The sequence below is a fragment of the Chlorella variabilis genome, assembly GCF_000147415.1.
Source record: "Chlorella variabilis unplaced genomic scaffold CHLNCscaffold_9, whole genome shotgun sequence".
Lineage (NCBI taxonomy): Eukaryota > Viridiplantae > Chlorophyta > Trebouxiophyceae > Chlorellales > Chlorellaceae > Chlorella > Chlorella variabilis.
Window position 1 is genome coordinate 548279 of NW_005435079.1, and position 11333 is coordinate 559611.

Below are 11333 nucleotides of genomic sequence, written 5' to 3' on the forward strand. Positions count from 1 at the left end.
CCCCCCCCCCCCCCCCCCCCCCCCCCCCCCGCTCTTCCTTTCTCTGTCCAGGGTCCTGTCCAATCCTTTCCGATTTGAGCCTTTTCTGGCCCTGCCTGCCTGTGGTGCAGGCCCCGTCATGCTCATAGACGACATCAGCACGATTGTGGTGGAGCCCGGCTGGACCGCCCACATCACCGCCAGCCGCGATGTGCGCATAGAGCTGGGCCAGCGGCAGCAGCAGCATGTGTCATCAGACACCGAGTGTGACCCAATCCAGCTGGCAATCTTCTCCCACCGGTGGGTGGGTCTGTGTGTGGTTGGAGGGAGGACGCATCAGTGCAGGTTTGGCCCTTGTCACAAAGTCCACCCAGAGACTTCATCCAGCAGCGAAACGTGAGCGGCGTGCCCGTGCGCTCCCCCGCTCCCCACCCGCAGGTTCATGGGCATTGCGGAGCAGATGGGGCGTGTTCTGCAGCGCACCTCCATATCCGTCAACATCAAGGAGCGCCTTGACTTCTCCTGCGCACTTTTTGATGCCCATGGTGTGCTCGGGGGGCTGGGAGGACCGTATGGCAGGCTGGCTTGGCAAGATAGCCGTGGTATGCGTGTTCTCAGCAGGCCATGGACACCTGGGTGTGCTACCGATCTTAACACACTCCTACTGCTTTCCTCGGTTGCAGGCAACCTGGTGTCCAATGCGCCTCATCTGCCGGTGCACCTGGGTGCCATGTCTGAGGCTGTCAAATACCAGATCCGGCACTATGCCAGCGGCGGACCTGGCGCGGCTGACGGCTTGCAGGTGGGAGGGGGCAGTTGTGGCACTGTGGTAGGCCCCACGAGTCCCAGCAGCGAGACGCGTCTGTCGCTTCTGCAGGAGGGCGACGTGCTGGTGTCCAACCACCCGCAGCTGGCAGGCGGCAGCCACCTGCCAGATATCACAGTGATCACGCCCGTGTTTGATGGGGGCAGCATTGTCTTCTTTGTCGCCTCTCGCGGCCACCACGCAGGTACTGCTGTGCCCCTTTGGGATGGACACCGCTCATGCATGCTGCACCCGCAATCCACGCCACCATGATGCCTTGCCCTGCCATCCACCCTCTTCACACCTGCTCAATTGGTCGCCTGGGCTGGAGACTGCTGCTGGCCTCCCGTCCCACACCCCCCCTGCAGACATAGGTGGCATCTCGCCCGGTAGCATGCCGCCCCACTCTCACCTCCTGGCAGAGGAGGGCGCTGCCATCATTTCCTTTAAGCTGGTGCATGGCGGCGTGTTTGATGAGGAGGGCATCACCGCGCTGCTGCTGGCGCCGGGGCTGCCGGGCGGACTGGCGGGTGTCAGCGGCACACGCAACCTGCAGGACAACCTGTCAGACCTCAAGGCGCAGGTGCTTGGGGCAGGCTGGCTCGCATCCACTTGACTGATTCCAGCTGCTGTAGATCCCTGTCCCGTATTGTGTCTGCACCGCCCAGGGAATCATTTGTATGACGCCTCACTTCTACGCTCTCTCCCCTGCCCTGTCGCTGCCTTGTAGGTGGCTGCAAACACAAAGGGGATTGCGCTGGTGGCCGACCTGATTGGCGAGTACGGGCTGGCTGTGGTGCAGGCGTACATGGCGCACATCCAGGTCAGCGCCAGCTGGCAGGTGCCAGGCTGGCCGCCTCCTGTTGGCGCCTGAATCATGCCCATGTTTTGTGGTGTCAGACAGCACAGCGCACATCCGAAGTGCCTGCTGCTGGCATGCCATGCTGCAGGCCAATGCCGAGCATGCCGTGCGCGAGATGCTGGTGGCGTTCTCACACGAGCAGGGCCTGGCAGAGGTGTGGCCCAGCCGGCGCCTCGATTGTGGGGAGAACGCCGCAAACGTGTCCTTTCGATCCGGTGCCGCAGCATTATGCTTGTTGCCATGGGATCATCAGCTGCCCTGGCGCCCTTGCACCCCTTCCTGCCCTCTGCCAGGTGGGCACCGTGTCCACCCGCGATCAAATGGACGACGGCACGCCCATCTGCCTGTCGGTTACCATTGACCGGCGCGACGGCAGCGCTGTGTTTGACTTTGACGGTGGGGCTGCCTGCCAGCTGGAGGGCTTGGCGTGCCAACCTGGGCAACAGCAACTGCTGGGCAGGAGTGCCAAAGTTGGCGCCTTGCCCCCACCGCTCCTCTGCCTGCTGCAGGCACGGGCCCGCAGGTGTTTGGCAACACCAACGCGCCGCCGGCGGTGACCCACTCTGCCATCATCTACAGCCTGCGCTGCATGGTGACACGAGACATTCCGCTCAACCACGGCTGCATGGCCCCCATCACAGTCTGCATACCGCCAGGCACGCTCCTGCTGCTCTCCATGCTGTTGTGGCTGTGAGCTGGTGAATGGGTGTGGTGTTGCTGCTGGTTGCTCACGACATCAGGTCTGTGGTTTTTTGCAGGATCATTGCTGTCCCCCTCCCCTGATGCCGCCGTGGTGGGCGGCAACGTGCTGACAAGCCAGCGAGTGACGGATGTGGTGCTGAAGGCGTTCAATGCAGCCGCAGCCTCACAGGCAAGTCGACTGAGCCAGTTGCGCGGATCCTGGTGTCACAGTGGCTGTTATAGCCACACCCATCTTCCTCGCATCTATGTCTGCAGGGCTGCATGAACAACTTTACATTTGGCGACGAGGGGATGGGCTACTATGAGACAATCGCCGGTGGCGCCGGGGCGGGCCCCGGCTGGCACGGCCGCAGGTGCGCCACTCAGGCTCTACGTCTCACCAGCATATGTGCTTCCAGCAGCAGCGCCCGGGCATCACCTGGCCGCCGCCTTACCTCCCTTGATGACCCTGCCTGTGCTCATTTCTGCAGCGGCGTGCACACCCACATGACCAACACACGCATCACCGACCCAGAGATTCTTGAGCGCCGGTACCCCGTGGTGCTGCACCAGTTCAGGCTGCGCCCAGGTGGGCTGGCTGGCAGCCCCTGGCGCCTTGGATCACCCAGTCACGCTACCTGTGCAGCCACGCCTGGTACTGGTGGTTGTTTGTCAGTGGCTGTATGTGACATTGCCTAAAGCTCTCCTGCTGCTGCTTCTCGCAGGCACCGGGGGCGTGGGGCGGTATCATGGCGGCGACGGCGTGGTTCGTGAGCTGGAGTTCCTGCGGCCCCTCACCGCCAGCATCCTGTCGGAGCGGCGCGCGGTGCGGCCCTTTGGCCTGCTGGGTGGCGGCGCTGCGGCAGCGGGCGTCAATTTGTGGGTCAAGCGCAACGGCCGGGTGGTCAGCTTGGGCGCCAAAGAAACCGTGCAGGTGGATGGTGGTGACAGGATCAAGATTCTGACACCCGGAGGGGGTGGTTACGGGCCGCCAGAGGGTGTGGTAGAGGTGCAGGCAGCACAGGCGGCAGCACTAGCAGCGGCAGTGGACAGCAAGCTGGCTGGCAGGCGAGATGGCGCCGAATTCTCAGTGCCGGTGCGGGATGGCGGCTCAGTGCAGCAGTATGTTCGGAACCAGGAGACCGTGTGAGGAGTTTTGGGTAGCATGTGTAGAATAGATGACATGCATGCGAGGCACCGGCAATTGGTGTTCAGCCCATATTTCATTCTGCAATCGTCGCTTTATGCGTTTTGCTGCTGCTTTTCCCTTGTGCTAAGTACTGCTTACTCCTTACACCAGTGCCAAAAAATGTACAAGGCGTGTACCGTGTTGTTAGACCATCACTTGCCGCCAAGCTGCGTGCGCAGCACTTTGACCGCGCGGGCCTCGCTGCCCTCCAGCCGCCACTTGTGCTCCGCCTACGCCACACAACGCCGGCCGGGTCAGCCAGCAGAAGCCCAGCCTCCAGCCATCGGCAACCCCGCCCATCACCAGCAACACAGCTGCACAGAGTGCAAAACCACAGAAGCATGCAGACATCGCCTTTCCGGGGCTGGCGTGGCGGGCTCACCAGGTTGAGCGCCGCCTGCTCCGCATCAAACGCCTTTTGGGCATCGAAGCCCATGGGCCCCATAGGCCCCATCTGCATCGACTGCTGCATCTGCATCATCTGCTGCGCGTCGTTGATGGCCTTCTCCCTGTCGGGGTGCGGGCCAGGGGGAGCCCAGTGGGCCAGATCGAGCCACCCGCAAAGCGCAGCCCCAGTCGCGGTTGCAGTGGCAGCGCCAGGCCAGCCAGTCGTGGCCCTGCTGGCGCTGAGGAGGCCTACCTGAACATCAGGGTCAGCACGCCGCGCAGGCCGAAGAGCAGCAGGATGTAGTAGGAGAGGGAGGTGAAGTAGGAGGGGTCCAGGGAGGGCAGGTCGATGCCGCGCTGCAGCATGATGCGGAACTTGGGGGACAGCGCAAAGGGGATGCGGCCCAGGATGAAGCCGGAGAAGAAGAAGTTGACCAGAGCGCCCAGCGCCAGCTGCGCAGGGGCAAACAAGGGGGTCAGCATGGACGGCGCCAGACGGGGTGGCGCCAGCAGCGTGGAGCAGGCCGGGTCAGGCTGGCGCGCAGCATGGAGGCGGGCCACACAGCTGGGCATCAAGGTTGCAGCAGCATCGATCAGCCGTGACCCTCTCTCGCCTCTGCTATAAAGACAGGGCTGACCGTTACCGCACCTGCGGCAGCAGGCCGCCCAGCTGCTGCTTCATCATGCCCTGCATGAAGTCGGGGTTGGTCATCATCATCTCCTGCATGCCCTTGGCCTCGATCTTCTGGTTCAGCACGCCAGTGTCCTGCACATGTGTGGCACACGTTGGGGGGTTGTGGGATGGAAGGGGGCAGGGGCAGGCAGCCAGGTACCAAGCCGAATGCTGTAGATGAAGTGCCAACAGCTGGTTGTTGCAGCGAAAGGCTTTGCAGCAGCGCCAAAGGCCCCTACCCTACCTTTGCGGCAAAGTATTGCTTGCGCTGGCGGAAGCCGGGTTCCGGGATGAAGCCACCGTTGGCGCGCAGCAGCGTGGACCGCGCCACTGCCATCTTCTGGCTGACCTCGCTGGTCCCCTTGGAGGGGTCCACTGGCGCTTTGTTGCCCGCCATCAGCTGCAGCAAGACGGGCATGGTGCGGGGGTGGGGCGACGGCCGGCGGCGGCAGACTCTACTCGATGGCCAGCGCCTTTGGGCCCTTTCTGTGCATGCACCGCTCGTCCAGGCAGCAATGTCGGCTTGGCAGGGGCCCTTGTGGCCTGGCGAGCGAGCTCACCGCTGTGACATACTGGCGCAGCAGCTGCATCAGCATCACGCAGGCCGTGAGGGGGATCAGCACCCAGTCCCGCACTTCCCGGTCCAGCACGAGCTCAGAAGCCGCTGTCATGGCGAGATGGGCAGCTGATCACGCCCACTCGGAACCGGCAATCTCCCAGTGACATGCAGCAAGAGGCGATGTTAGATAGTGTCTTTGTCTACTGTATTGTCAATTGCGAGGGTTTGCTGAGGTGGCAGTGGTCCCCAAATCTCTGCATTGCAGCACCCTACCACCGCAAGCAACAATCCGTCCCACTGCCAAGGGCGCATATCGACGACCTGGGAGGCCGTCGGTCACCATGCTCTCCCACACACAGCCCCAGGGGGCGCTGTGCGGCGCCGTGGGGCAGCAACATGCGCCCGGGTGGTCTAAAGCGCCATGCCGGGGCGCAGGGGGGGGCGCGGCGAGCTTTCGGCGTCCACTGCCTCAGCGGGTGCACGGGCAGCAGCTGCGGCGGTGGGCGCCCAGAAAGGGATCCGCGCTGCAGGCTTTCCCGGAATCTTCAGATATGCCCAACTTTTCACAGAGCAAGCTTTTTAATTCCGAGATCTTCATGAAGGAGTTCATAGAGTGCGTGTGTCTTGTGCGGGGCGTTGTGGATCAAGGACAGCAGAGGTCGTCACATTTTCACTGGACAAATTTTTCCTCTCTGCCCTGCAGCTTGCAGCAGGATCTGCAGCAGCTGATAGTCATGATGCACAAATTTGCAGACTTTGATCTGGAGGGGAAAAAAATATTTGTAGTAAGATGACAGCGGTATTACCCTGCATTGCTACATTGCGCTTTTGCTTGTGCTACGCCCATCGTGCCGTGCTGTCTGCCCTCAGGACCAGCTGGAGAAGATGGGTGAGAAGATGCGCATCATCCAGGCACGAATCAAGCTTTCAGATGACGAGCTTGGCAACTGGCTACTGCGGCAGCAAAACATTCAAATGTATGCCATGCATGCAACTAGTGCCACAGCGAGTGCTGCCTCGTGCCGCCTAGTGGCGAGCGAGCTCACCGCTGTGACATACCCTAGTGCTGCCACTCCAGCCACCATCTTGACTCATGCTGAAACAAGCCAACATTAACCTGCTGTATGCAGGCTGAATGCAAGCACCAACTGGGACTTGGTGCTGAGCGGGTGAGCAGCTGGAGGCGGCGTATGTGCTTTCCATGCGTTGCCGCAATGGTGCAAGCACCTGATACCCACAACCACCGTCCCATTCTTCGGCTGCTGCTGGGTGTTGCTGGCTCACAGGCTGGGGAACGAACTCGCAGAGATGAGGCGGATGATTGAGCAAGAAGAGCGCACGTCTGACCCGAATCAGCTGGCCATGTATCAGCAAGCCTGGCGGCACAAGGTGCTTTGGGGGCTGCCACACGCCCATGACCCATTGCATGCGTTGGCGAGGCACTGTTGTATGAGGAGGGGAGGCGCTGGGGTGATTGAGTGGAGCTGCTGATTTGACAATCATTTCCTCCCTCCCTCCTCCTCTCCTCCATTTCTCCGCCCGTGTTCCCTGCCTTCTCCCTTCCGGTCTTAGTTCGCGTCGGTCCCCTATTTGACGCCAGAGGATCTGGAGAACGACCCCGAGCTATTGGCTGGATCGATGGATCCAGAGGTGAGTTGCTGGCGACTGTGCATCCGCGCAGCTCGAGTAACGCTGCGATGCCTCGATCGCAACAACTGCTGCCCTGCCACTTGCTGCCTGGCCGCAGGCAATGAAGGCCGTGTCTGAGGTTCTCGACAACCGAAGTGCGCTGGAGAAGTACAGGAACAACCGGCCGCTGTTCAAGTTCCTGCAACGTGTGCTGCAAGGGTATCTTTGAAGGCCGGCACTGGGTTGGGTGGGTATCAAGGCGCATTCGCTGCAAGGGCATACGGGGGGCAGCGACCCGCGTGCAGCAGCGGCGGCAGTTATGGCGCGACTCGAGCGGTTGGAGCTCTCCTAGAGCATGCCAAACGATTTCAGCGCTTTACTTCAAGGACGCGAGACCAGCAGCGGCGCATGCGCTGCCTGTGGGAGGCCAGCAGCGGCGGTAGCAACTTCCTGTGACCCGACCCGCAGTTACGCTGCCGCATTGGCGCTGTAGGCTGAGTGAATTTGCGCTTTGATTGAGCTCTTTGGAGCTCCGAGCGAGGAATGTTTGTCAACATGCGAGGAGTGATCGCCACAGGCCTAACCCGCTCTGCAACCTGCTCTGATCGATGGCAGTGATGTAAATCCGAGCAGACATCGCCGATCAGCCTCGGGTTGGAAAAGGCGTCAACGCCACACTGGCACGCTTGCCAGAATGTTGCACCCAAGCGCCACTCCTGATGGAATCCTGGTGCTGTTCCACCTCCACCGCCACCTGGTAGGGGACCCGCGCCTGCCCCTGTGTCCACCCACCTTGGCGCATCATGTCTGCCGTGGCCGCCAGCATTTCACTAGCCAGGCCCGCAGCCTGCAGCAGCAGGGCGGGCAGCAGCCGGCGCGCCGCCCCAGCAGCCCCAGCGGCGGCGACGCCCCGCCAGCCCACCGCGGTGCACGCGGTGGCTGGGGCGCGGCCGTCGGCCGAGCCGGAAGCCCCAGAGGCGGCCAGCACCCGCCCCCAGCCGCACGTAGAGGTCTTCCCAGCCATGATCGCCAGCCGCCTGACTGAGGACAATCGCATGTTTGTGGAGGCGCACAGGTGTGGAGCGGCCCGCCGCAATCTGGCGCCGCAGCTGGTCGGCTACGCCAGTGCTCTCCGCCTGCGCTGTGCTAAGCTACCCTGGCCAGTGCAGCCTAGACAAGCGTCTGGGTCAAGTCAGGCAGCCAAACAGCCGCCGTATGGCGCAGCAGGGTTCAGCGCCCGTCTGCCCGCCGTCTCTTGCTGGGCCAACCAAACCCAACTGCTCCTCTGCTGCCTCTTCCCCTTCCCCGCCGCCCTGCAGGATTCGTGGCAACGAGGTGGGCCCTGACCAGCGCACCAGCATGATTTCCATCGCCACGCTGCTTCAAGAGGCGGCCGGCAACCACGCGGTGGCGATGTGGGGGCGCAGCACCGAGGGCTTTGCCTCCGACCCGGGCATGGCGGGCCTCATCTTTGTGATGACACGCATGCAGATCCAGATGGAGGAGTACCCGCGCTGGTGGGTCCCGCAGGGGCGGGGCGCATGATTGTGAAAGGGGTGCTAGCATCGTTGCGGTGGTGCCCACCTGCTCCCCGTTGCTGCTAACATACAACTCACCTGTCCGCTCCTCGCGTTGGCCTGCCCTGCAGGGGCGACGTCATCCAGATCAACACCTGGTTCCAGGAGGACGGCAAGCTGCTGGCGCAGCGCGACTTTCGCATCACCGACAAGGCCAGCGGGCGCGAGCTGGGGCGCGGCACCAGCACCTGGGTCATGATCAACATGCAGACGCGGCGCCTCAGCAAGATGCCGCCGCCCATCCGCGAGAAGTGCGAGGCCTTCCAGCTGCAGCCGCCGCGCCACTCCATCCCGCGCGACTGCACCCGCCAGAAGCTGCCAGACCTCAGCCTGCCCGCAGAGGTGTGCAGGGGACGGGGAGGGGTGGAAGCAGGAGCGTCCTCACCACACGGCATTTGTAGCGCCGCCACTGTATCGGCTGCCCTTGAGAACAGTGCCGACGCCCCAGCCTTGCCTCCGTCCCCTGCTTCTCAACCATCCCTGCGCTGCGTCCCGCTGCTCTGCAGATTGTGGGGCCGGTGCAGGTGGCGCGTCGCACTGACATGGACATGAACGGCCACGTCAACAACGTGACCTACCTGGCCTGGGCCATGGAGACGGTGCCGCGCGACGTCTATTACGGATGCCACCTGTACCAGGTGCGAGGGAGGGTCGGCACGGCGGGAACCAGCCCCGGGGGCGGGATATGCTCGCAGAAGTAGTAGGGGCCGCTGTGGAGCGGTGCATGTGTTCCCAGGTGCCGCCAAGCTGCTCGTTCCGACCTGGCCCAGGACTGTTCCGCGGGCATCCATATCATGCTGGCTGCTCTTCCCTTTGCGCTGCAGATGGAGGTTGACTTCAAGGCGGAGTGCCACAGCGGGGAGCTGGTGGAGTCGCTGGCGGCGCGCTGCGGTGAGCCACATCTGCGTGCTGCTCTGCCTTCTCCCCCGCTGTTGTTGCCTGTGTCTGTGTGTTGCGCATGTCGGTCATCTTCATCGCAGCCCTGTATTGGGGCTGCCAGCCAGCAGTTTGGTTACAGGGTTTTGGTGCCCTGTAGTGCTTGCGAGTACAATGACAGCTGACAGCTGCTGCCGTGCCTGCATCACCTGCCCGCTGCAGCAACACACGACAAGCTGGCGTGCAATGGCGCCGGCCCTGATGCCCTCAGCTTTGTCCACGTGCTGCGCCGCTGCCAGGGCGAGGCGTGTACCGAGCTGGTGCGCGCCCGCACCACCTGGCGCGCAGGCGAGCCCACTAGCCCCAGCTCAGCCTGAGCGGGCTGTGGGTTGCGCACCGCCCCTCTTCCCTGTATACCATAGCCTGGGCCTTCTGTTGGCTGCCTTGCCCACGCGGCGCAGCAGGCGGGCGAGTTGCTTCACCTGTTCCAGGTGCTGATCTGTTTTCCCTTCAGTCACGTCACCCTGCGCTCACACCCTGAACAATACTATCAGGCCACACCTTGGTGGTTTGGTCTTTCTCTTGTGTGCACCAGCTGTGGAGTGGTTGAGCTGTGGAGTACGAAGAACACTAGCGCCCTGCATTGGTCAGCTCTTCCCTCCACTGTGCCGCCTTCTTCCCAAAACGGCCGCCGGCTTTGGACTGCTTCCGGCCGGCTCTTTCCCCATGCCCATTCTTTCCCCGCACTTTTGCTTCTGCTCCAATGCGCTCAACAATTTAGCAACACCTGCCAGCTCTGCCAGCATCCATGGGCTCGTTCACCATGTCCCACCTGGCACCAGTTGCTGGCTCCCTGAATGAACCTACCTGCCTCCTATTCCTCCGTACATACACATGCTGCACATGCATCTGCACCTATGGTCCAGTGTAACACGGGCCTCGTCGCTGTCGAACCAAGAAAGATGGAGCGGGACAATATAAATGGGCGAACAGCGTCAGGCAGCAGGCAGTCGCAGATGAAAGAATGGCAAAGCTTCAAAGGCAGCACTCGGCATTAGACAAGTCCCACAGTGCAGAAAATCAGACAAAACTTCAGCGCCAGCTCTCGCAGTGTTAAGGCAGCTGGTGATGCCGCCTGGGCCGGGCCTCAGCGCACGCCCAGGAAGGGCAAAAGCAGGTACTCGCAGTAAAAATTGAGCCTGCAGGGGGTGCAGGGCATGGCACAGAGCCAGACAGGTGACATAAATCATACAATTGGCACTCGGTCATGACCCTCTTGCCACCCATAGCCAGCCGGCCACAGCTGCAGCTCCAGTCCCGCGCCAGGCTGGCCCCCTCACCAGATGGCCGCATAGTAGTCCTTGATCCCCTGCTGGCTGTACTTGGCCGCATCCAGCTTCACGGTCTTGTACAGCAGCACCGCGCCCAGCAGCGCGTGCGCCGCACCCATGGTCCACGGGTTGAACACGGCAGGCAGGCGCAGCGCGGCCACCACCGCCACCATGTAGTTTGCCAGCAGCAGCCCAGTGCCCAAGAAGGCGATGCGCCTGCACGGCAGATGAGGCAGGTAGGCAAGTGGGATGGCAACAGGAAGTGGGGGCCACACGACCAGTTGATCATGTGAGACGGGACGACAATGGCGACAAACAACCACCCGAAACCAGCTCAAAAGTCCACCACATGCTCACCGCACGCCCATGCGGGTGGCAAAGGTCTCGATGCCAAACTGCTTGTCGCCCTCGATGTCCGGCAGGTCCTTGGTGATGGCGATGACGACAGCAAACAGTGTGACAAAGCAGGTGATGAAGCTGCGGCGATAGGACATGCAGGAGGGCAGGAACTGTGGAACTCCGGCAGCACAGCAAGCAAGCATCAGAATGCATCACAAGCGCGTCATGCCCCAAGCCCTGCTCCTCTGCCCTGCCCAGCCCTGCCCTCAAACTCCCCGCACAGCCCCAGCTCACGTGATGGATGGGTTCCAGGCAAAGGGCAGGCCCAGGGCGGCGCGCGCCGCATGGTAGACCCCAAAGTTGAGCAGGAAGCCGCGCACTGCGAGTGGGTGGGTGGGCGGGAGGGTGCCGAGGGCATGCCACTCGCATCCAGCCATTCTCCCATG

The 11333-nt window shown here is 62.5% G+C and overlaps 5 protein-coding genes across 5 annotated transcripts in view; 3 read left to right on the plus strand and 2 right to left on the minus strand.

The window, feature by feature from the left end:
- The window catches only part of CHLNCDRAFT_145342 (hypothetical protein), a gene marked incomplete at both ends in the record, with an annotated part of 8059 nt that extends 4582 nt beyond the window's left edge, over window positions 1-3477 (plus strand). Inside the window, 12 exons of the mRNA XM_005847863.1 lie at window positions 111-279; window positions 418-524; window positions 663-781; window positions 857-989; window positions 1153-1367; window positions 1515-1607; window positions 1735-1800; window positions 1940-2042; window positions 2156-2286; window positions 2604-2701; window positions 2819-2916; window positions 3053-3477. Coding sequence (XP_005847925.1) covers window positions 111-279; window positions 418-524; window positions 663-781; window positions 857-989; window positions 1153-1367; window positions 1515-1607; window positions 1735-1800; window positions 1940-2042; window positions 2156-2286; window positions 2604-2701; window positions 2819-2916; window positions 3053-3477 — 1757 coding nt within the window. The remainder of the gene's footprint in view (window positions 1-110; window positions 280-417; window positions 525-662; window positions 782-856; window positions 990-1152; window positions 1368-1514; window positions 1608-1734; window positions 1801-1939; window positions 2043-2155; window positions 2287-2603; window positions 2702-2818; window positions 2917-3052) is intronic.
- A 191-nt stretch (window positions 3478-3668) lies between these two features.
- On the minus strand, window positions 3669-5247 carry CHLNCDRAFT_52053 (hypothetical protein; the record flags this gene model as incomplete). The annotated part of the gene is made up of 6 exons (XM_005848022.1): window positions 3669-3746; window positions 3899-4025; window positions 4157-4356; window positions 4553-4669; window positions 4821-4976; window positions 5137-5247. 6 exons carry the CDS (start codon window positions 5245-5247, stop codon window positions 3669-3671), a joined length of 789 nt encoding a protein of 262 aa, XP_005848084.1.
- A 439-nt stretch (window positions 5248-5686) lies between these two features.
- CHLNCDRAFT_145344 (hypothetical protein) lies at window positions 5687-7257 on the plus strand (the record flags this gene model as incomplete). Its single annotated transcript, XM_005847864.1, has 8 exons — window positions 5687-5748; window positions 5839-5920; window positions 6006-6112; window positions 6266-6304; window positions 6422-6524; window positions 6708-6785; window positions 6883-6983; window positions 7233-7257. 8 exons carry the CDS (start codon window positions 5687-5689, stop codon window positions 7255-7257), a joined length of 597 nt encoding a protein of 198 aa, XP_005847926.1.
- Window positions 7258-7567: 310 nt separating this feature from the next.
- CHLNCDRAFT_145345 (hypothetical protein) lies at window positions 7568-9594 on the plus strand (the record flags this gene model as incomplete). Its single annotated transcript, XM_005847865.1, has 6 exons — window positions 7568-7839; window positions 8084-8281; window positions 8413-8683; window positions 8848-8979; window positions 9166-9232; window positions 9440-9594. The coding sequence occupies 6 exons, from the start codon at window positions 7568-7570 to the stop codon at window positions 9592-9594; spliced, it is 1095 nt and encodes a 364-aa protein (XP_005847927.1).
- Window positions 9595-10364: 770 nt separating this feature from the next.
- The window catches only part of CHLNCDRAFT_22974 (hypothetical protein), a gene marked incomplete at both ends in the record, with an annotated part of 1954 nt that continues 985 nt past the window's right edge, over window positions 10365-11333 (minus strand). Inside the window, 4 exons of the mRNA XM_005848023.1 lie at window positions 10365-10416; window positions 10558-10764; window positions 10906-11025; window positions 11182-11266. Coding sequence (XP_005848085.1) covers window positions 10365-10416; window positions 10558-10764; window positions 10906-11025; window positions 11182-11266 — 464 coding nt within the window. The remainder of the gene's footprint in view (window positions 10417-10557; window positions 10765-10905; window positions 11026-11181; window positions 11267-11333) is intronic.